At 46.8% G+C, this 23,730-nt stretch overlaps 3 protein-coding genes across 3 annotated transcripts; all 3 read left to right on the top strand.

Annotated features, from left to right (window-relative positions):
• Window positions 1-3,758: 3,758 nt before the first annotated feature.
• On the top strand, window positions 3,759-4,914 carry LOC127771856 (fasciclin-like arabinogalactan protein 7). The gene has a single exon (XM_052297795.1). The coding sequence runs from the start codon at window positions 3,821-3,823 to the stop codon at window positions 4,601-4,603; it is 783 nt and encodes a 260-aa protein (XP_052153755.1). The 5' UTR covers window positions 3,759-3,820; the 3' UTR covers window positions 4,604-4,914.
• Window positions 4,915-5,133: 219 nt separating this feature from the next.
• On the top strand, window positions 5,134-6,659 carry LOC127771919 (fasciclin-like arabinogalactan protein 7). Its single transcript, XM_052297864.1, has 2 exons — window positions 5,134-5,499; window positions 5,840-6,659. Exons 1-2 carry the CDS (start codon window positions 5,191-5,193, stop codon window positions 6,359-6,361), a joined length of 831 nt encoding a protein of 276 aa, XP_052153824.1. The 5' UTR covers window positions 5,134-5,190; the 3' UTR covers window positions 6,362-6,659.
• A 9,481-nt stretch (window positions 6,660-16,140) lies between these two features.
• LOC127772067 (probable WRKY transcription factor 20) lies at window positions 16,141-21,437 on the top strand. The gene is made up of 6 exons (XM_052298048.1): window positions 16,141-16,575; window positions 17,792-18,253; window positions 18,838-18,999; window positions 19,246-20,111; window positions 20,206-20,367; window positions 20,453-21,437. Exons 2-6 carry the CDS (start codon window positions 17,798-17,800, stop codon window positions 21,123-21,125), a joined length of 2,319 nt encoding a protein of 772 aa, XP_052154008.1. The 5' UTR covers window positions 16,141-16,575; window positions 17,792-17,797; the 3' UTR covers window positions 21,126-21,437.
• The last annotated feature ends 2,293 nt before the right edge of the window (window positions 21,438-23,730 follow it).

The raw sequence follows: 23,730 nt of genomic DNA, 5'->3' as shown, positions 1-23,730 counted from the left end.
TGAATAGATTTGTCTTGAAAAATAATTTCATAAAAGTATACATATATCAATTTTTAATAAATATTTCTATAGAAATAATATGTCAAAGTTGTATTTTGAAGACCGTGTCGCTGTCCAAAACGACTTTCTTTACAAGTACGGAGGGAGTACCTATAAACATATATTACACTGGTAATATCTGGTCCCACCTGTCATACACACATTGCATCTTGTAGTTTGTGTTGTAGCTGGCTACAAATTTATAGCCCGTTGCTCTTATCTCTCCTCGTTTATCTCTTTAATATGTGTTTATAGCCTGCTTATAGTTTGCTATTATTACCTACTCTTAGAGCAAGTATAATAGTAGGATATAAGCCGGCTAAATGCTGACGTGGATGAGAGAAGAGAAGAGAGAGAGGAGAAGCGGACTGTAAACTTATAGCCGACTTGGACACAAGAACCAAAAAACTCTGTGAGAGAGACAAGTGAGCCCTATATTAATTTTAAAGAGCTAACTATTATATAGGTGGGCTAGGAGAAAACTATAAAGAACCTTAGGGCAAGTTTTATAAAAGACATGGATGTTGCATCTAATCTTGACCACATCATCAACTAATAAATGTAGAAGTAACATGTACGATATATCACATCTATACTAATTCTAATACACTAGCCCCAATGTTTGTTTGCCCAATCTAGTCTTCTCATCTCTCCTTTTGTCTTGAATTTTGTATAGTGGTTGGCTCTTGCATGAGAGGTGGCTGCTTATCTCTCTCATCTCTTCTCTCCTCTACCTCACTATTTTAGCTTACGTGGTATCTAGGAGATTGTGTTTGGATGCCCATAGTACTTGCCCTTATAGCCAACAGATTAGATGTATTATTAGCCTTGCTCTTAGCGGTAGAATCTGGCACAGTAAAAACGAAAACCGGCCGATCAGCGGCCGCGCATCGTTTGACTTAACTACCGCGTTAATTGCACCAGTTAATACCAACCAGCCAGTGGGCGATAAAGCGATGACCACACAGTACGCTGCACGAGTATTATGTTTTCTTACATCCTAGCAACTTTTATAAACCGAGCCCTCCATGGGCAAAAAGCTACACGCGCGGCGAGAAGAAGTGGGCTGCCTGTACCGGCAAACAATTACCACTCATCAATAATCCTCGCCGTAAGGACGCACAGCTCATGAAGCCAGCTTTGCCAAAGCGTTTTCTTCTTCAATGGCAGTCGGTGATGGCGCTCGCGTTAAGATCATTACGGCGAATTATCACCCCCATTTTGTTCAGTAACCCCACACGGTTTTTTTACATGAAGCTCTCTACGGATGAATTGTACTACAGATGTGTGATGCGAGTTCAGACTTTATTTGAGACTGTACCGACACGTACGCAGTGTCCATTGTCCAATCATCGAACAGGCTGCAGAAGAGACAGCTGTTTTTGTGCATCGACTTGCATGATACAGAAAAAAAAAAAAAAGAACGAACGCGCTAACGAAACGAAATCATTGGGTTTGCGGTGTCTCGCGAGCGAGGATGGCGGGAGATTAGCTGGGCTTGATTTGTTTTGATGATCAAAGGAACGGCGTCCTTTTCCATTCAAGTGGATGCCACATGACATGTTGGGAGCTGTCTCCCTCCCTGATACTATTTCTCGAGCAATCTCTACAGATCCCAGGAGCAAACCCAAGTTGTAATAACTGGCCACGAATTAATAAACGGACTTCGCATGGATTAGAATGATAGAAGTACCCGTCCATCCTAAAAAAAAGCCGTCATTTCTAGCGTTCAAGAGAATACGTACTAGGAGCACCGATATTTTCTGCACTACTATGATCCCAAAACTGGCCGATGCAATGTCGAGGAGAAGAAAGTAACCTGAACCTAACATTATCCAGCTTTGCTGGGGAGAAGAAAGATTCGGCGGCATGTGCAGCTAGCTGTGTGGATGTGGACCGCAGCCGCCCAGTTCGCCCCTCGAAGATCTTGGTGCCAGAAAAGCTCGGCCATTTTATAATCTTGGAATCTTCTCATCGGCAAAAGGAGGAGATCGACAGGTTGATCGAGGCTTCAGACATTTGCCACCCCCCCAAACCCAAGCTACAGAAATCCCAAGCACATGGATCTCAGGACCAAATTGATCATGGAGATGGATGGGTAGACAACTCGATCGAGATGCCTTTTTCGCCGTCGATGTTTCTTGTGATATCGTCCCCTTTTCCGGCTCCTCTCTTTTTTGCGGTCTCGCCATCATGCGGTTCCTCCTTTCCGATGCATACTCTGATGTGTGTCAAGTGTTGATGCCCTTCACACGTTGCATGGACACTAGTGCAGAAAAACGAAATGGAGGCACTGAATCGTCTCATTTTCTGCCCCGTTTTGTGGCAGAGAGAGAAACTTTCGGTAGAAAATCTTAGATTAATTTGACAGTGGGAGGGGATGGAATGGGGTGTGTACAAGTACTCGTGGAAGAAGTTGTGTCAGCTCAATGCTCATCATGTCATATTGGCAGCTCATCGTGGCATATTTGGCACTTGGGTTGTGTGGCAGCTCGGCGATGCAGGAGATGTTCCGATCCTCACACGTCACATGGCGCCCACGCCGGGCATGCAGGAATTCATGGCCGAGTGGACGCGGCTCCGCCTTCTTTGGACCTGTTATGTCAAAATTTTAGTATAGTTGCTAAAATTTTGATAACTTGTCAAATTTTTGGCATAATTTCTTATATAGTTATTAAATTTTGGCAGCAAACTAAATATAGCTATTTTTTTAGCAACTTTACTAAAATTTGGTAAGGTTAAAAATGGTATCAAGTGAACAGGCCCTTTGTTTTGTACAGATCCTTCTGTTCGCTCTCTGGGAATTGGGACCTCGTTTTTCGCGGCTGGGCCGTCTGATAATGTGGCCGGGCAATGGGCCGGTCTGCTAACCGGCCCAGTTTGCTCTGGCTGGATTGGGTTGGGTGGGCTCATATTTGAGTACAGGGATGCAAAAGCTAGGGCCTACTAGTAGGAGAGTAGTTCATGTTGACTGACAACGCTACTCAATTAAAAAAAAGGGAAACTCATGTGCCGACACCTGCAAATTATTTCCAATCATTCGAGTCATTCGCTAAACAAAGATCGTTCTAGTCATCCACTGTCTGTACGTCGGCGAGACACGGAAAAGTGGCGGACCAGTAACGTATATACGCCCAGAACAACCGCGAAACGCTTGCGGGCACGCACGTCGCCATCTATCCGTCGAAAGATCGGGCATGTGAAGCTTTTTGTGGACGTATGGACGAACGGCCAAAATGGTGGTGTGATCCTACCTGGAGCTGCTTGCTCCGGCGAATGTATCAGCGTCAGAGCATTAGAAACGAGTATCGTCGGTTGCACGATGCCCCCGTCACCCACGTGTGGATGTGGTACTTAAACAAGTTGACAATCAGAGTGGAGCCGGATACATAATTGGATCGCGGATCGACTTGCCATCTGTTTAATTAGTGTCAGCTCCCACGTCTGTTCCGTGCTGACCGTCGGTGCCAATTAGTTTCAGGACATTCTTCTCCATCTTCTCTACTACAGTACTATAAACAAATCTCAAACTGTCGGAGCTACTAGTAAAACATTCCCGAATTGTACTATCCTGTTCGGGGTCTGAAGGTTGACCGCTCGACAGCGACAACCTACCCGAAGCTGGGTTATACTTTCACCATTTTTTTACTCGATCGATCAGCTACTCAGCCACTATAAATTCTTCTGCGGCACATGGCTTCGTCGCGGCCTCACTCAGGTGGTGCAGTTGCTGGCGTTGCACACGACTACGTAATACGTAGGCGAGATTTCTGCAGCGACGATGGAGCTGAAATCCGCCGTGCTCGCCGTCGCGGCGCTGTGCCTCGCGCTCGCGCTCCTGCTCCCGCGCGTCGCGCTGTCACAGAGGCTAGCTACAGCGGACGCCCCCGCGCCGGCGCCGGCGCCGCGCCACGTCGACCTCGCCGAGCTGCTCTCCCTCGCCGGGCCGTACGGCACGTTCCTGGGCTACCTCACCAAGACGGGCGTGATCACGACGTTCCAGAGCCAGGCCAACGACACCGCCGCCGGCGCCCCCGGCGTCACCGTGTTCGCCCCCGAGGACTCGGCGTTCGCGGCCGTCGGCGGCGGCGCCGCGCTGTCCAACCTCACCGCCGACCAGCTCCGCACGCTCATGCTGTGCCATGGGGTGCCCCGGTACCACCCGCTCTCGTCGTTCTCGGCGCTGGCCGCGTCGGGCCCGGCGCCCACGTTCGCCGGCGGGCAGCAGTACGCCGTGAACGTCACCGACGCCGCCGGGACGGTCCGCATCCAGTCCGGCTGGGCCACCGCGAAGCTCGTCAGCAGCGTGTACTCGACGTCGCCCGTGGCGGTGTACGCGCTGAACAGGGTGCTGCTGCCGGAGCAGATCTTCCCGACCGCCCCTAAGGTCGCACCCGTGCCGGCCCCGGCCCCGGCGCCGGTGCACGGGGACAAGGCGAACGACGGCGCACCGGGCGCAGGCGAGCATGGCGCCTCGGACGTCAAGAGTTCGTCGTGCCGGGTTGGCGCCGGGCGCCTTCTCGCCATCTTGGCTGTAATGGTATCCAGTTTTCTGATGATATAGTGGTGTGATTTTTTTTTTGGGCGTGGGTACATATATACAGTACTTTCTTCGTTTCGTAATATAAAACTTTCTACCATTACCCATATTTATTTAAATGTTAATGAATCTAGACATATGTATTTATTTTGATTCATTAACATCTATATATATGTGGGCAATGGTAGAAAGTCTTACATTGTGAAACGGAGGGAGTAATGTTTATGTTTTTTTGTCAATTCGTTTGTCGCATCTCTGTATGTAAACATTCATTTTGCATGAACATATCTGCAAATAACATTTTCTGGCAGTTTAAACGAAATAAGATTCTACAAAATGAGTTGGTTTCTATTTGTTTTTTCCTCTTTCAATATGGAACAGAGAGTTTAATGTCACGGCTCAAAAGATCGTCGTTTGACACCGTCCTAAATCCTCTGAACCACTGAAAAAATAGGCAGCCAAAGATCTGGCTGCACTTTGCAGAAAAAACGGCGCGCAAAGTCGTCCATTTATTTCTCCAGCGGGGTTAAAAATAGCACACACGCAGTTGAACTTGAAGCCAAGTTCACAGCTGATAGCGCGGCAGCTGCACTATCAGTCGATCTGTCACAATGAGGCTCGCCGTCGCGACGTTCCTCGCCACCGCATTGTCCCTCTTCCTCCTGCTCGCCGGCGCGCTTGCCCGGCCGCCCCCGGCGCCGGTGAGGACGGATGCCGGCGGCGGCACGGCGCCGGCTCCGCAGGACAAGGGCGGCAACCTCACCGACGTGCTCAACGTCGCCGGCCCCTTCAGCACCTTCCTCATGTACCTCCGGCAGACCAACCTCGTGGCGGTGTTCGAGCACCAGGCCTACCGGACCCACCAGGGCATCACCATCTTCGTCCCCGTCGACATGGCCTTCGCCGCCATCGAGCCATCGGTAATACTCCCTCCGTCTGTTTTAGGTTACAAGATGTTTTGATTTTATTAAAGTCAAGCTGTTTTAAATTTAATTAAATTTATAGATAAATATAATAACATTTATAATACTAAATTAGTTTCATCAAATCAACAATTGAATATATTTTCATAATAAATGTATCTTAAGTTAAAAATATTATTACTTTTTTCTACAAAATGTAAAACTTAAAGCAGTTTGACTTTAACCAAAATCAAAACAACTTGTAATCTAAAACACGGAAGGAGTATAACACCGAGAACACGATCACTTACGGGGATTGATTGGTAATGTTGACATTGTGGTGATGAATAATTGGCAGGTGTTGGCGGGGCTATCGAGGAATCAGCTGAAGCACCTGCTGATGTACCACTCGCTGGCGAAGCACTACACGCTGGCGGAGTTCGACGGGCTGAGCCAGAGCAACCCGGTGAAGACGCTCGCCGGCGGGAGGTACGCGGTGAACGTGACGTACGACGGCGGCGTGGTCCACGTGATGTCGAGGTGGTCCAGCGCCAGGGTGGTCGGGAGCGTGTACGAGTCGGCGGCCATGGCGGTGTACGAGCTGGACACGGTGCTGCTCCCGGACGCGCTGTTCCACGCCCACCCACCCGTCGCGGCCACCCCGCCCGTGCCGGCGCTGCCGTCGCCGCCGCCCCACGCCGATCACCCGCCGCCCGACGACGACGGCGACATCGACGACTACGTCCCGGCGCCGCCGCCGGACCCGGCGGCGGGGAAGGGCGGCGCCGAGAGGTCGGCGTCCGGACCGGCGGTGGTGGCTCACAAGGCCGCGAGCTACGGCGCCGCTGCCGCGATGACCTTGCTGGTGTCGTGTTTGTGAGGCTGTGGCTTGGCTGCGCGTACGGGGCAACTAACCAGACGTACGTCAATACTTGTTAGTGATCGGAGTATATGTTGTTACCTTTATACCTTAGTACGGAGTATGTAGTATTTGTATGTGTGATGTTTCTACGTGTCAAAGTTCACGAGATCGGCATGGAAGCATAGTAGCGTACGGTGTCTGTGTGATAAAATACTCTCGTAGGAATAAGTCCACTTTCAGTCCCTTCAAATATAGGCTAATATGATTCGTATCCCTCTATCGCAGTAGCTAGCATATTGAAGCCTCAACTATTAAAATTGGTGTAATTTAAATTCCTCAATAATATTGAAGAAGGTATTTTTACTAACGTGGATCGTTGACCAAATCCAACCGGTTGAGTTAACATGAGGATCTACCTGTCAGCAATAACCCCTTGCACGACGGTGATAGGGCAGTGGAAGGTTGGCGGTGACGACGAAGGAGCTCAAGGGCTGCGTCGTCTCTCCTCCAAGGTGGCATGGCACGTCGCTGAGCTAGACGAGCATGTCGCACGGCTAGTAGAGCAGCCACTGCGGCGTGGAGGAAGACGGCAAGCGTGGCTATCGTGGCATAAGGGAGACAACGAGCGAGTCTGGCAGCCGACATCAAGGAGAGCAGCCGTCGTGGAAGATACATGGCCATCGGCCTTGAGGAGCTGTAGGTGGCCTACATGCCAACTTGAGCGCCTCCCTTAGGTCTACTGCCCACTCCACCAACTCCTTCGGCATTCTGCTGTCTCATCTCCTAGTTGCTGTAGCAGCCGCTCGGTTGTCCTCCGCGCTATGCACGACAGCTCCTTCACCATATTTTCAGGCTGCCTCTGGCTCCTCTTCAATTGGCCACCGTCGTTGGTCCCGCTGGTTTCCACACCATCGCTCGAAGCACCAACCGAGAGAATTGTGAAAAAAAAAGGGGAGAGATTGAGATAGACGAGGAAGAGAGAGTGGAGGGTAGAGGAAAAGAAATGGTCAGTGACATATGGATCTCATGTATATATATTTTTATTTTTTCGCTAATTGTAATGCCACATAAATGTCACGTCAGCGAAAACCATCCTCACAATAGTCGAAGGAGCGAAAACCATACATATTTTTAAATGAGAGAGATAAGATTAAGATATATGATATTGTAATTGAGGGATATAAAATTAGATTAGACCTATATTTGAGGGAGACAATATAAACTTTTTCCTACTCGTACAAGAGCACCGGAATACCTGATGGCATCATGGCACGGGCCTCTTTCGCGGCGACGCAGCAGACGGCCCATTGCGTTGGCGTCTATGGCACAGGCCTCTTCCGTGGCATAGGCCGTAGCGGTCGTGCCGTCGCGCGTCGCCCCGAGGCCCCAGCATCGGGCTGTATGGATCACGGGACGCGGCCGTCCGGCCGAGGCCCATCACTCTACGTGCACGTCGTCTCTCCGTGTCTCGTTCCTCTCGTCTGCTCCTCGTCGCGGCGGGCCGTAGTACGCTCACCGCGCAGCCGGTAACCCTTCCGCCGCTTCGCAGTTGGCGGCTTCGCGCACGGCAGAGCCGAGCGCGCGTCATCCGTGGGCCGTGGCTTTCTTATCTTATTACTCTTCTTCATAGTAGTGCGTTTTTGAGACGTATATTAATCCGGGCGTACGAAGACATCGATGTAATAACAAGAGAATAATTCGCAAGAACGACTGTGAGCACGTAGCCGGCATCTTGTGATGGGTTTCCGCAAAACCAGCTCGCCGATAATTTGATAAGACTACTTGAGTAGTTTAATTAGGTGAGCATCTAATCATGGTCTTCGTCATTATCTAAAAAAAATCATGGTCTTCGTACAAGTCACACAACGCATACCATCATCGATCGGGTTATGGGAGGAATAGTCCGGTAATACAGTGATTCACTTCTACTACATGGACTTAAGGGGCTATCTGGGATGGGTGTTTTTGTGAGCGGGACTATCCCATCCAAACACTACCTTAGGACAAGTACTATGAGCCTCTTATCACTAATTTCAAGATGCCATGTAGACTCATATGATGACGTGGAGAAGAGAAGAGAAGAGAAAGGGGAGCAGCCACCCCTCATGTAAGAGGCAACCTCCACACCAATTTCAAGAAATGAGAGAGAAAGAGAGAAATTGATTGGTAGTAAATGTATTGGGTGTAGTGTAAGTAGATACAACCTATTGTATGTATTACCTCTAGATTAATGTGTAGATGATTTAAACAAAATTAGATGTGACCACTACCACTATCATAAAACTTGCCCTTAATCCAATGGCAGTGAACCATCGTCTGGCCAAATGACCGAACTAACCACATTTCGAAGCATGTACTTTAATCATTGCAATGCAAGAATAGCTAGTCTAGTGGTTACAAGAGTCTAAGTAGCACCTGAGGTCTTGGGTTCGACTCTCCATAGGAGCGAATTTTACAGGATTTAACAACGTTGTGATTCAAGTGGTAGGCAACGTACCCGTCGACAACGAGACGCCCGTGTTGACTTCGTCAATCTCAAGAATTTACCAGACTAGTCTTCAAAGATGTTCATAGGGATAGGGTTTGCGTGCGTGTATTTATAGGGGTAAGTGCACGTGTGTTGTGAGTGCCTGTGTTGTACTGTGTAATTTAAAAAAAAAAATCTTCCAAACAACCAAAGAAGGCAAGAAAAAAAAGATGTCCAAATGCTGTCTTTCCCGATTCACAAAGCAAAACCTGGTTTGCCTTTACCCGACACTGCGTCATTGTTTAATCCCAAGTCCTTGGACCCCGGAAGCAAAGCCGGAGCCGGAGTTCTCACGGATAAAATAAAACCAGCCAGCAGTTTCAGAATTCTCACTGCTAATAATAAAACCATATGTCCTCGCCTCACCGCAAAACCCTTTCCTTGACGAGAGGAATCGTGTACTCCATTTGTTCTGTAATATAAAAGATTTTAACTTTTTACTTACACTGTTTGATCATTTATTTTATTAAAAAAATTATACAAATAAAAAAACGAAAAATCATGTTTAAAGTACTTTGAATAATAAAGTAAATAAAAAAATAAATAATAATTTCAATTTTTGTTAACAAGATGAATGATCAAACATCATAAGTAAAATGTCAAAATCCCTTATATTAGTGGATGGAGGGAGTACTGCTACTGTAGCCGGATTTCAGAGTACTGTTCGGTCGATTTGGATCCAGGAAGGATGGATACCAAAACGCTAGAGCGTGGCATGCGTGAACAAAGGAGGAGTACAACAAAGAGCATCCTGAGACCGGCCGTTTTGCTACGGCCGCTGGTGCAGCGCGATTCGCCGCGGGACCAGCAAAGATCGCGTGCAGAGAGGCTGGCTGGCTACTGATCACCATGAAATTAACCGGCCATCCGACAGGAGCGACGGCGATGGTCCAGTACCCAGGCACGTTAAATTCAGAGGGGCGGCAGCAGCTGCAGCTGCAGCAGTAGCAGATCGAATGGTTTGGTTTTTTTGGTTCCTCCTCGCATCGGCACGTGAGATTCTGAGATGACCGAGACCGTAGTCGCCTGCAGCAAACAGGGAATCTGCTCTTGCTCTACGTACAGTTTCAGAGAGATCGGCGTAGACATTGGGGTACATCCGTACACGTATAGATTTGTAGTAGTAGACTGTACAGGCGTACAGCAAGCCCTGAATCTATCACCACACGCATTCACTTCTGAACTCCAACAACAACTAGATTTTTCCTCAGTTCCGTTAACACGTTTTTCAAACTAATAAACGGCGTATTTTATGCGGAAACTTTCTATATAGAAGTTGCTATAAAAAACAAATAAATCCATTTTCAATTTTTTAATAATTAAAACTTTATTAACCATATGCTAATGACTTATCTCGTTTTACGTGCACATTTAATCTTCATCCTATAATCAGATTCGAACGGGGCCGAATCATCCAGTCCAACTACGAGAACAGGAGCTGCATGGCAAGCAAGCAGCAAGCCGGCAAGTTTTCCTTTCCTTTTTTTTTCCCCCTTTTTACCGGCAGTAACTGTTCGTGGCAGAGTTTTGCTGCGTGGTTCCATTGCTCTATACTGTGACAGCCTGACAGGCCGTGTACCGTATATGGTACTGCTACCACGCGGCTGGTACGCTGGAGGTACATTGCTTTGCTACTCGAATGGAGGAGTATATCACTGTGCATTATTTACTTGAACTTGTATTGAATTTACTGCTCATGCTTGACGGGCTTGTTGCAAACTAGCTTGCACGATGATCAGTATATACTCCTACCTATGGATTGATCTTTTGAATGAAGGGGCGATATATTTTTTTCTTCTTTTTTGAAAGAGAAGAAAAACTGGTGATGATATGATGTGGCGCAATGTATACGGACAGAGTAGAGTACGTACGAGTAGAGTAGCTGGGAAGAGTGATTGCCGGTGTACTTGGGGCGCGGTTTTAATACCGGTCGCGTACTCTCGCTTCGGGAGCGTGTGTGGGGATCTCGAATCCAATGGCGCCATTGAATTGCAGCCGTTATTGCTTCCCACGAACGTGTGTGTGATAGTACTATCTGTTCAGCAGCTAGCTAGCGCTGCAGAAGTGCAGCAAAGTACGCAACGATTCTTTCATGGATAAGAGAGCTACTGTAGTAGTATCCTTTTTTAAGGTAAATATTATATTCTGTAAATTCATTTCTCAATTAGTATACGGAATATGTATATATAAGAGCACTAGCCACTACACAGACATATATATTGTAAATATACAATTTCCACTTGAAAACTTAAATATAATAAGGCCGAAGAATAAATATGTGGTCAAGTGCATCTCAATATGTCATTATATACAATGTAGCCGTATAGGACGGAATAGAACTATTAACCTCTTCTTTGCATCACGAATAACTATGCATATATTCAGATTCGTAGTATTATATACTCCATTCGTCGCATAATAAAACAATCTAGTACTGGATATGGCATATCCTAGTACTATGAATCTAGATATACGTTTGTTCAAATTTATTTACTATAATATGAATATGTCATATACAGTACTAAATTTATTTTTTTGGAACGGAGAGAGTATATGTATATATTATATTTCTTAATAAGATGATGATATCAAATGTTTCTTAAGACAGTGCACGCAAATTTAAGCCAAGGACCTCAACCCTTTGGTGACGATGACTGCACGTTGCACATAAATGGAAGCAACACGTACGTGAGGCTTGGATTTATGAGATGTTCGTGATAGCCACGTTGTTGAGCGCACTGCATTGGATTGTAATATCGCTTTTAATTACTCATCGGCGACAATTATATCAATTCATGTCCCTGGGTCAAATCGATCGTCAAAAACTTCAGCATCTTTTACCCTCTCTCCCGTCTTTTACCATGCATGTAACTAAAGATGTACTCTGGGACTCTAGGACTAGGAGTATACGTGTACGGGACTACGGAGTCCGTGAATTTATACGCCAAATGAATGTGATTTTTACTGCAGCGACCGACACCCAAATCGGTTAGCCCGCCCGACACGCCGTGTCCCGTTTTTTGTGAGCTCGGTGAGGAATGGAGTACGACGTACGGCTGCTCTGAACCGTTGATTCCAAATCTTGCGATGCTGCTGCGCTGCTAGAGTCAGAATGTGCCAGGTTTTGCAGTCTGCAACTAGTCGTACGTGTCTCTCTGAACATATGCCAGCATGTAGCAGCGGTACTACCTCCATCCCAAAATAAGTGCAGCTGTAGAAATCCGTGTCTAACATTTGACCGCTCGTCTAATTTAAAAAATTTATAAAAATTTTAAAAAAAATTAGTAACACATAAAATACTATTCATGTTTTATGATCTAATAACAATAAAAATAGTAAACATAAAAAAAATTTTAAATAAGATGAACGGTCAAACGTTGGAGATAAATAGTATAAAACTGCACTTATTTTGCCTTTAGAAAATCAACCAGAATTTATGAGTCCAGAAAAACGGCTAGTAGTCTCTAAGTCTCAACGAGCCAAGAGCCGTCCGGGCACATCGATCGTTCTCGTTCGTCAGTTGTTTTAAGGGAACTTCGTAAAAATGCATTTATTTATATTGTATAAAACAAATAACAAACAAAGTTCATATCTTTTTAATAGTTATTTTCACATTTTGCTGATCTTTTAGCTATCATGAATGCATTTTGCGATAAAAAAATTGGTCTTGGTCGATTTGAACTTTTTAGGATATTTAAAATTACGGCACACAAAAATCAACCGAGGTAGTAACATATTGCACGACGCCAAGGCTTATAAAAACTGCTTTTAGAGGATTTTGAAAGAAGGGTTTCTATTTTAGTAGTTTTTGGGCTTACATAATTACTCCATCCATTCAAATTTCGATCGCCATATAACTTTTTGAAGGTTTTCTTATTTGATAATCATATTAATATTCATTCTTTAAGTTTATTCGTTATCTAGGTATAAAAGTAAATGGAAATTAGTGGATATATACATACATATAATCTTCCCGCAGCAACACGTGGGGTACCCATCTAGTAGGGATGAAAACGGAGCGGATACGGACGGATAATGCTCATACCATATTCGTTTTCATTTTTTTTACCGGATACGAAAACGAATACGGAAACAAATACGGATTATCTCGAATATGAATAAGAATCAAATATGATTGGACACGAATACGGAAACAAATTTTTCCTGGAACACGAAAACCAACTCAACTTCTAATAGAAACAAATATCAACATATATAATTAGCTCATTTTATATAAAATGAAGTATAATTTATATTTTTTTTAAAAAATTAAATAATATTAATAGTATGGACTAGTGTTAAGAGATAAACTACTATTAAAATTTATAAAGTTATATTGAAGGTTATAGAGTTAGAAAGAAATAGGATATGTCTCATGGCTTCTGCGGATATCCGAATAGCATTGTTCACCGGATATTCGAATTATTATCCATATCCGACGGAAACCTTAATACCATATCCGTATTCGTATCCATATCCGAACTATCCGAGAATTATCCGTATCCATTTTTGTCCGGAGCGAACGGAAACTATCTCCTCCGTTTTCATCCCTACCACTCTAGTATGATGATTAATTATGAACAAAGTGAGTACTTTGAAAAAAAAAAGTGGTACCCACAAATTACAAATTCTGCAACTTTTTTGTAGGAATGTGATTCCACTACTAGAAAAAGCATTTTTACAGACGTGGGGTTTTTGTTTTCCTAGGCGGCCATACGCGGACATGACTCTCGAAGCCAAATAGTCGTCTACAAAAATATAAACCGGGATGAATCTCGTTGTCCTCCTGCGATAATCAATTTTTTCTGGCGGACCAGTTAAGAGGTCTGTTTAAAAAATACTTTTATTTTCACAGGCGGACCTCTTAAGTGGCCCACCTGAAAAAAATATGATTTTTGTAGACGAAACCTTATGTGGTTCGCCAGCAAAAATCATACCACCAAAAAATATCTAAGTTTCATCTTAGCATCTCCTCCACCATGTTTATCCTCTCCACCACTCATTTCCCTCCCCCTCCTCTCTCTGTCTCTCTCCAGCAGAAATACTCTGCCGGCTCCCTCCTCGATGACGATAACGACCACGACGCTGGATCCGCCGCCGCCTAACCTCCTCGTTGCCGGCTCCCTCCTCGACAACGATCGTGACGCTAGATCTGCTGCCGCCTCCTCTCCTCGTTGGCTCCTCTAGGGCGCGCAGATCCACCGCCGGCTCCTCTCCTCGCCGGGGAGGGGAGGGGAGGGGAGGCGGCGACGAGGAGGAGAGGCAACAGCTCCTCTCCTGACAACGACGATGACTGCCGCAACGACGACGACTACCGCGACGACGATGTGGGGGCGATGACGGACGAAGGAGGAGACACGGCGTCTCCTCTCCCGATGGCGATGAAGACTGCCACGACGATGGCGCCGACGCCTGTCGAGGCGGCGGCGGACGGAGGAGGAGAGCCGTCATCGGCCGGAGGGGGCGGCCAGCGGTGGCGTTGCATCTTTTTCTTTATTTGCTGAAATGTTTTTTGCAGGCGGGTGAATCTAATGCCTTCGAAGATATTGTCCGCCTACGAAAATCATCTATTTTCGTAGGCCCTTGCTTGCAGGTGGAACGCCCGTCCGCCTGGAAAGATGGATTTGGCCCGCCAACAAATACCTTTTTTCTAGTAGTGCTCCTTCCTCCCTCATTTCAGTACATCTCCTTTAACTTCTATGGCATAAAGCCCTCCCCCCTACCGGTCCTTCCTCGTATTTGGTGGTATCCGCTGCTGCCTCCTAACTACTTTCATTGATGTTGCCCCCGTTGCCAACCCAGTCCAGTGCTGAACTTCCGTATCCTCGGCTGTCACACTAAACCCGCCCTCACATCCTCCTACCTCCCCCCCTCTTTACCACCTCACAACCCCGAAAACCTAACCTCTTGTTCTCTATCGGAGTTTGGGTGTCGCTGTTATAGGGAAGATGAATGGATCATCGAGAAGCTTGTGGTCATCGCTGCTAGACGGTAAGCCCCAGCTCTCACCTCAACCCTCTTTCTTCGATCTCTCGTTGCATCTCCTACTCAAGGCTGAAGGTCAATCACCTGAAATATTGCGATTTTCAAAAATAAAACTTGAGTTTTGGTAAAAAAAAAACAAAACTATGAGTAAAAACGTGTTTTTAGGGAAAGGGGAAACACTTGCTCTAATTATACAAAAGAAACTGAAAGTTAGTTACCCACAATTCTGTTTTGTAACCTAACCGAATTTGAGTTCGTTACTCCTGCTATCTGGCAGCTTCTACGTATGCCTAGTAGCTACAGAACGAAGTCTCACCCAATACTGTTTCATGCAGAAATTTTACAGAACGTCCCGCACAGCACAATACCGTTACCGTGTTTCATGTATATCTTTTTTTTCACAGAACATCATCGATCGGCTCTCCATGTAAAATTGTATTTCCCTGTAACAGAATTTTTTTTTGTAACTATAAATCTAAACATGTGATTGTTCAAATTCATGTGCAGGATTTAATTCTCTTTTAGAAGCACAGCTATTATCCTCGCATCCCCTTTCCACCATATGCAGAAGGCCATCCGCTCCTTTCGTGAGTGTAACCACCGTAGATCCCATCTACTTAACCAACCCTTAGTTATATGAGCATAACACGTTGCAAAGCAGAGCCATATGTCAGTAGTAGTAAAAAAAATACTCCCTTCGTCCCTGAATATCTGACGCTGTTGATATTTTTAAACATATTTAACCATTCATCTTATTCAAAACATTTAAGTAATTATTAAATATTTTCCTATCATTTAATTCATTGTTAAATATACTACTCAAGTTTTTGAATAATATTCATAAAAGTTTTTAAATAAGACGAGCGGTTAAACAAGTTTAAAAAAGTCAACGACGTCAAATATTTTGGGATGGAGGGAGTAGTATATACACTCCACAGTCCATGTATATACCGCGACAAACAAACAGACCACATTCACAGGAGAATTCAGTCATTAAAACCGGCATAGAAAACCTTTTCCCCCACGTCCTCCATCGTAAGATTGAGAGTACAGCCCGTACCTCAATTAAAACCCCTAATTTCGAAAAACACCAACCGCTCCATGACAACCAAGCAAAACCAAAACTCAAGAAACCAAAAAAAAAACCCCCCAAAACCAAAAACAAACAAAAACAAAAACAAAAGAAAATTAAACGAGAGAGGCAAGGCAAGGCAAGGCAAGGCAAAAGCAAGGCCATGCAGATGGAACGCGCAGGTAGCACAACATGCCATCTTCCTCTCGTAACCCACAAGAGCTCCAACGAATCCTGCAGCACATTCCCCCATCCATATCGGTCAAACCGCCCCCCTTCCTCTCTCTCTCTCCTCTCTTTCTGTTTCTTCTCCATCATCTTCTCTCTCTAGCATAAAAGAATTGCACCCAAGGGAGGAGAGAGAATGGGAGGAGAGGGAGAGAGAGGAGTAATAATGGCAGGGGGAACCTTCTTTTCCTGACTCCCTGCGGCTGCAGCTCATCATTTGTCTCTGAAGAATCCTTGTGCTCTTTTCCGGCTGCGGCTTTGGTCTCTTTGGCCATTGCCCATTTGGTGGGTTGGACTGAGCCATCGGGAGAGAGAGAGAGAGAGAGACTCGCCGCCATTGTTGGGCTCCTCGCGAATCTCATTCCATCGCCATTGGCCTGACGATCTTGATTCGTCGCCGCCACTGCCGTTTCTTGAGAGGTCAGTGCTGCATTTCTGTCCAATGTTTCTGCATATGCAACTGCCATTTCCATGAACATGCAGGCTTTCTCCCCCATGTTGGTCTATGGCGTTCTTGAATCTTGATCGTTTATGTTCCGTTTGCCATCTGGTGGGTTATTCTTGATCTGGATTTCTTGGGCTATGGAGATTGGTCTCTCCCATCCCTGTTTCAGAATGTAGCGTCGTTGGATTTTTTTTTTTTTGTTTTCATTTCTGCGATGTACGGTTGTTCTTGAATCTCTTTGATCCGGGCAATGGCATGCATTGTCTCTGAACCAAGACCGCCTTCTCGTCCCCGTCATTCTATTTGTTCAGAGATTCCTCAAAAGGAAAAAAGAAAACAATTCTTTGTCAAGAAAGGAAGGAAATTTTGCTCTGATCGTCGTGTCAAAACGAATCAGAATGCCTCTCAGGTGCCGGCATTTCCCTTCCTCTGTCGTTGATTCGATATCTTCGCCCTTCGGATTTTCCGTTCACGTATCGCTTCCACCTCAAAAAGAAACGGATTGAAATTGAAATCTCTAAACCGTAAATTCGTAATTTTGCTTCTCCGTGTGAGGGGCTCTTCCATCCCCCTTAATCCCGGACGCGAAATCACAATGTTTCTGACGAAAGTTGTTGTCTCTTGTTGTTCTTGCGAGCCTTGAGCTCCGAGCCTGTAGGGGTCCATCCACTGGCCACCTTCTCTTTTCCTGTTCTTGGAACGAACGAGTAGTTGTAGGATCGAACGAACGGAGTGGTGGAGTACAACTTTTGTTTTTTGTTTTTTCTTTGGCTCTCTTTCGGTTTTCTGTGTCCCTTTTGTGGAGGGCTGTGCCGGCTTAAACCTTTCGAATGTTGGCGTGTTGTCGTTTACCTTCGTGGACACGGTTTCAGGTTTTTGGAATCGAGTTCAGAGGCGAACAAAATTGAAATTTGGAGTTCTTTTCTTTCTTTTTTTTTCTGGAACCTGTGGCCTTCTTCTGTTTGAAAAAGGTGGCTCTGTTTTATTTTTTTTTAAAAAAACAACACTTTTGTTGTGAAATCCTCGTGAAGAACAAGGATCAGCTCTGAAACTGAATTCTTCTTTTTTACTGTCATTTTCTCAGTGTTGTTAAGCCTGCATTGGAGCACTAGTAATTTCTTCTCTGTTTTTTTATTGTCATTTTCTCAGTGTTGTTTAGCCTGCATTGTACTTCTACTAATTTATTTACAGGGTGAGATGGAGGGAGACATAGCGATGGAGGAGTGGAAGGATTCCAACCATCGAGGCGCGGATTACCTGATGACGATGCCGATGCAGAACTTCCTCGCCGACGCGTTCCCGCCACCGGAGCTCTTGGAGGGAGAAGGCGGGTTCGAGAAGCACGGCCTGTCGGTGGCCGTTGGCTCGCCGCCGCCGACGCCGCCGCCTCCGGAGGACGGGTGCTCGCCGCTGCCACTGACGCCGCAGTTCGGCCAGAAGTTCGGCTCCGGCGGCGGCGGCGGCGGCGGCGGCAGCCTCGCCGACAGGAGGGCGAGAGGCGGGTTCAGCAACGTCGCCAGGATCAGCGTGCCGTACAACCAGCCGGCGGCGGACGTGTCGTCGGCGGGGGCGCCGTCGCCGTACGTGACGATCCCGCCCGGCCTGAGCCCGACGACTCTGCTGGAATCGCCGGTCTTCTTCTCCAATGCCATGGTATCCATCATCAATTCATCACTTGGTCTGTGGTTACGATTTCTAGCTTGATAAGCACACCGAACCTTGTGTTTGTGTGTGCATATAATGTTAGTAAGTTTTAGTGTTAGATTCGATTGCTTTTTGTGTCCATGTAATGTTAAGCTGGCAGGCAAGAATGTTTGCTTTACTCTACTGAACTTTTGACTTCTCCGGGAGTTCGTACTTGCTGCTCAGACTTCCTCCATCATACTTGCTGCTTTGTTTTTAAAGATACTTATTTTTTTTTCTTTCAGACAAATGAACCGCTACAGTTGCACTGTGGATGCATTATGCATATGCATAATAATCCAGCATTATGCGCTAAACACTGTCCCAATGTATATGTACCTAAGCCTAAATTAAAATTAGGCGTTAATCGTGTTCTTATTCATATATATCAATGAACTCTAAGAATGCAGTGTCTTAGGGTGGTCAACTGAACTCATTTCCCAACGTTATGCGTTGGTGATACTTTTAAAATTAAGTTCACAAAAGTATGCAAACCCTGAAGCTTTGGACTAACCTGACCGGACAAAATGCTTTCTGTGTATGGGATTTTGCAGGGCCAGGCCTCGCCGACCACTGGGAAGCTGCACATGCTTGGTGGTGCCAACGACAGCAATCCAATCAGATTTGAATCCCCTCCGATCGAAGAAGGATCTGGTGCATTTTCTTTCAAGCCTCTGAATCTCGCATCCTCACACTACGCAGCTGCAGAAAAGACGGTGAGCAGAGTTAACTGAAAAATTGTTCATACTCTTCGTACCTGTTCTTCCTGTTACTACTGATTCTGGTAGCTCCTAGTCACTGAACTGTTTTTCAGGTTTCAAAATGACTTGATTGGCCAAGTTACTTCTGAATTCTGACTGAACCAGCAATTTCTTTCCTGAAATTTTTTGTTCTTAACGTAGTAGTATCTGAAGAGATTTTGTGAGCATGTAATGCCATTTTTTTTTTGGTTTTGGCTGCAGAAATCTCTACCCAACAACCAGCATCAGTCGCTACCGATTTCTGTCAAGACTGAAGCTACTAGCATTCAAACCGCACAAGATGAAGCAGCAGCCAACCAACTGATGCAGCCGCAGTTCAACGGCGGCAAGCTGAGCCGCGCTGCACCTGACAACGGCGGCGACGGCGAGGGCCAGCCGGCGGAGGGCGACGCGAAGGCTGACTCCTCCTCCGGCGCGGCCGCGGTCGCCGTCGTCGCCGCCGCCGCGGCGGCGGTGGCGGAGGACGGGTACAGCTGGAGGAAGTACGGGCAGAAGCAGGTGAAGCACAGCGAGTACCCGAGGAGCTACTACAAGTGCACGCACGCCAGCTGCGCGGTGAAGAAGAAGGTGGAGCGCTCGCACGAGGGCCACGTCACGGAGATCATCTACAAGGGCACCCACAACCACCCCAAGCCGGCGGCGAGCCGCCGCCCCCCCGTCCATCCTCCGCCGCCGCCGCCGGCGACGACGACGACGACGACGACGCCGCTGCCGCCAGGCGACGAGCAGGCCGACCACGCGCCCGACGGCGGCGGCGGCAGTACCCCGGCTGGCGCCGGACAGGCGGGCGCGGAGTGGCACAACGGCGGCGTGGTTGGCGGCGAGGGGCTGGTGGACGCGACGTCGTCCCCCTCCGTCCCCGGCGAGCTCTGCGAGTCGACGGCGTCGATGCAGGTCCACGACGGCGCGGCGGCGGCGCAGCTGGGGGAATCCCCCGAGGGCGTCGACGTCACGTCTGCGGTGTCCGACGAGGTGGACAGGGATGACAAGGCGACGCACGTGTTGCCCCTGGCCGCCGCCGCCGCCGCCGCCGACGGCGAGAGCGACGAGCTGGAGCGAAAGAGAAGGTCCCCCACCCATCAGTATCACTGTCCTCTCTGTTCCTTCCATGGCATTGCACGCGAAAGCGTCTGAATCGTGTGAAATGAATGAATGCTTCAGGAAGCTGGACTCCTGCGCCACCATGGACATGAGCACGGCGTCGAGGGCGGTGCGCGAGCCGCGGGTGGTGATCCAGACGACGAGCGAGGTGGACATCCTCGACGACGGCTACCGCTGGCGCAAGTACGGGCAGAAGGTCGTCAAGGGGAACCCCAACCCAAGGTTCGTCTCGAGCCTCTCCTCCATTTTCTCAGAGCTCCTCCTCCATGGATGCTGATCGATCTCTCGTCGTCGTCGTCGTGATCAGGAGCTACTACAAGTGCACGCACCCGGGGTGCCTGGTGCGGAAGCACGTGGAGCGCGCGTCGCACGACCTCAAGTCGGTGATCACCACGTACGAGGGGAAGCACAACCACGAGGTCCCCGCGGCGAGGAACAGCGGCCACCCGGCGGGCTCGGCTTCGCCCGGCGGCGGCGCGGGGTCGTCGTCGCAGCCCCACGGCGTCGGCGTCGGCGGGCGCAGGCCGGAGGTGCCGTCGGTGCAGGAGAGCCTGATGAGGCTCGGCGGCGGCTGCGGCGCGGCGCCGTTCCCGCCCCACTTCGGCCTGCACCCGCCGCCGCCGCCGCCGAGGGACCCGCTCGCGCCGATGAGCAACTTCCCCTACTCGCTCGGCCACGCGCCGTCGCCGGCGCTGCGGGGCCTGCCGCCGCCCCCGCCCCCGCCGCCGTCGGCGTCGGCGCTGGCGGTGGCGGGGCTCGGCGGCGTGGTGGAGGGGCTCAAGTACCCGATGCTGGCGCCGCCGTCGGTGCACTCGCTGCTGAGGCACCGCCAGGGCGGCGGCATGGAGGCGGTGGTGGTCCCCAAGGCGGAGGTGAAGCAGGAGGCGATGCCGCCCGCCGCCGCCGCCGCCGGCGCGGGGCGCGGCGCGGCGGTGTATCAGCAGGCGATGAGCAGGGTGTCGCTGGGGAATCAACTGTAGATAAATAATAAAAAAAGAAGAGCAGTTTTAGGAGCTTTTATATTCATATGCTTAGGTTAATTAATTAATGTTATCATGATAAGTATAACGATCAGTTCTTGTTCTTAGTGTTAGATTTTTGCAATTAGTGCTGCTCTTAGACTATGCTTAAATTAGCTTCAGCCTTTTCTCTTTTTTTTTCTTTTTTTACTTTCTTTCTTCAACAACTGCATCTGATCGCCTGGTGCTTTTCAGATGAGCACTTGAGTTTATGCAATACTACTAGTCAGCTAGCTTTGGTTAGACTGTGATATTTTTTTTCGTGCCCATTGACGCCACTCCTTTTTGGTTTGTTTTTCTTCCTACTAAAATTTGGTAAAGCCATAATAATATGATAAATTAGCAATCTACACTATTAAAGTTAGGTGATATGATTATACAAACTATGTGATAGAAAAGAACAAATAAACCGGGCTACAGCAGCGTTGTGGTTGCACTTCAGCGAGCACACGGCACAATTCGTGCTGGTTTTGTTGCCGCAGCGCAGCTACCGTTGCAACCTGCAATGCGCGTGTTGGGCTGCCTGATCTGCGGCACAGCCGGCACCAACAGTGCCACACACAGCCGCAGCCAGCCTGTGGAACAGACCCAATTAAACTACCCAAACAGATCTTTTTACCTTTGCGTACCCGTGGTGTGCGTGTGTTTTCTTGTAATTGGAAAAAAAAGAAAAACTCAAATGTTCATCTGCAATCTAGAGTACCCCGGGCCGGCATAGGCAAAACGAGATCCCAGCCCAGTTAGTTCACCAAACTCTCTCTCCTATTGGGCTTCCTAACCTTGGGCCAACGCCCGCTGCCACATTTGGGCTGGACCGTTGAACAGCCATCCGAACTGCACGCCCAGCAATTCCATTCACCTCACCTCACATGTCACAACGAATAGGGAGAGGGAAAATAAAAAGGAAAAAAATTATACAATACATCCCAATTATCCGAACTCACTTACGAATCTGATCAACGATGATATGAATTATTCAACTAAGGCCCATGTTCTTTTCTCTAACAAAAGTTAGATAAAATTTTAGATACTCATGGCACACTTTTCAAGCTGCTAAACGGTGTGTTTTGTGCGGAAACTTTCTATATGAAAGTTGTTCTAAAATACCAGATTAATCGATTTTTCAAGTCTGTAATAATTAAAACTTAATTAATCACACGTTATTACCATCTTATTTTACGTAAAACTTAATGTTTATCCTTGTCCTCATCTTGCAAACGCCTCCTAAATCGTTCGTATAGCCGTACTGGGAAGAAAAATATCTCATCGGCTCCGACATCGGAACAGTCAAACAAAGCAGAGCAACGCACGGCCAAATCTCGTGCGCCCCTGCCGCTCGTCTCGTCGTGGTGAGTACATGCCACACGTCGCGCGGGCGGCGACTGTGGACGGCCACCACCGGCTGCCTCGTCGTCCGGCAATGTCTCGCGGCCGCACAAGTCGGCAAAAAAAAAAAAAGAAAGAAAAATTCTTGCGCAAACGGACGACCTTGAAACTCGGGTTAAAGTTCAGAATTCTTTTACCAACGTCACCTGATTTCTAACTAGTAGGTCACCCTGAAAAGCGTTCAGATTTTTTCACGATGTTTGAATAATTTCACCCGCTGAAAAAAGAAGAAAAACATTCAGCGTTTCTCACTAGTAATACCGTGACACACGGGCACGCGCGCGCCAGAATACTGTGCTTCTCGCCGTCTATTTGATGGCTTACCGGTCATAACTTAAATTTTAATTTTAAAACTTAATTTTAATTAATTTTAGAGTTGCTTCCCCAGTGTATTCTTGGTTTTAGCCCTTTTAAACGCTAAAAACAAAGTTTTACATATAAATTATGTTAAGCTCTCAACAGATAAACAGTAAAAAAACTAAGAAAATATAATTTATAACCTACTCCCTCTGTAAAAATAAACTCAACCTACAAAGGTTAGTCCAGATTCGCTGTTACAGGAGAAGTCACATCCACTTCGGTTGAGTGTTTTTAGGACAGGTGGAGTAAACTTTAATGGTTGTGTTATCAGTGTCTCGAAAGGTAATATAAAAAAATAATATACTACTCCCTCTATCCTATAATATAAAGCACGGTCAAAATTGTTACGGTTTCTAAGAATAATCTTTTACTTATAATTTCTCATATCCTATAAGATTTGCAGCAAAAAAATTATAACCATATGAAAGTAAATTTAAATATCAATCTAATGATATAATTTTTAACAAATAAAATTCATTTCATATTATACTAAGTGTTAGTCAAATGTTTTAAATGTTGAATCTTGAAATTTGTGCACGCCTTATATTATGGGATGGAGGGAGTACGAGGAAAACAAAACTAACTATGGAATTAAAATTTAAATTACAACTTAAAGTCTTATCGGTTGTTCATATTTCCTAATAAATCAAAACGGCTTATTAACGAATTAAAATTAGTTTATACTTAGAACTTTTACATATTTATTTATAGCTATTTATTTGTAGCCACTTAAAAGCCAACGCTAAAAAATTTACATTAAATATATCTTAAAATCAAATTCGAAAATTTAAACTATAGTTTTTTTTCTCTGATTTATCAG

The sequence above is a fragment of the Oryza glaberrima genome, chromosome 4 (assembly GCF_000147395.1).
Source record: "Oryza glaberrima chromosome 4, OglaRS2, whole genome shotgun sequence".
In the NCBI taxonomy this organism is placed as follows: Eukaryota; Viridiplantae; Streptophyta; class Magnoliopsida; order Poales; family Poaceae; genus Oryza; species Oryza glaberrima.
The sequence above is the reverse complement of the archived record's forward strand: the minus strand, read 5'-3'. Positions and strand labels throughout refer to the sequence as shown.

Excerpts from the sequence above, each read along its gene's own strand:
- LOC127771856 (XM_052297795.1), top strand. The coding sequence starts at position 3,821 with ATGGAGCTGAAATCCGCCGTGCTCGCCGTCGCGGCGCTGTGCCTCGCG.
- LOC127772067 (XM_052298048.1), top strand. The coding sequence starts at position 17,798 with ATGGAGGGAGACATAGCGATGGAGGAGTGGAAGGATTCCAACCATCGA. Across the intron at positions 18,254-18,837 it reads TCTTCTTCTCCAATGCCATG|GGCCAGGCCTCGCCGACCAC; the intron begins GTATCCATCATC and ends GGGATTTTGCAG. Across the intron at positions 20,112-20,205 it reads GAGCTGGAGCGAAAGAGAAG|GAAGCTGGACTCCTGCGCCA; the intron begins GTCCCCCACCCA and ends TGAATGCTTCAG.
- LOC127771919 (XM_052297864.1), top strand. The coding sequence starts at position 5,191 with ATGAGGCTCGCCGTCGCGACGTTCCTCGCCACCGCATTGTCCCTCTTC. Across the intron at positions 5,500-5,839 it reads TCGCCGCCATCGAGCCATCG|GTGTTGGCGGGGCTATCGAG; the intron begins GTAATACTCCCT and ends AATAATTGGCAG.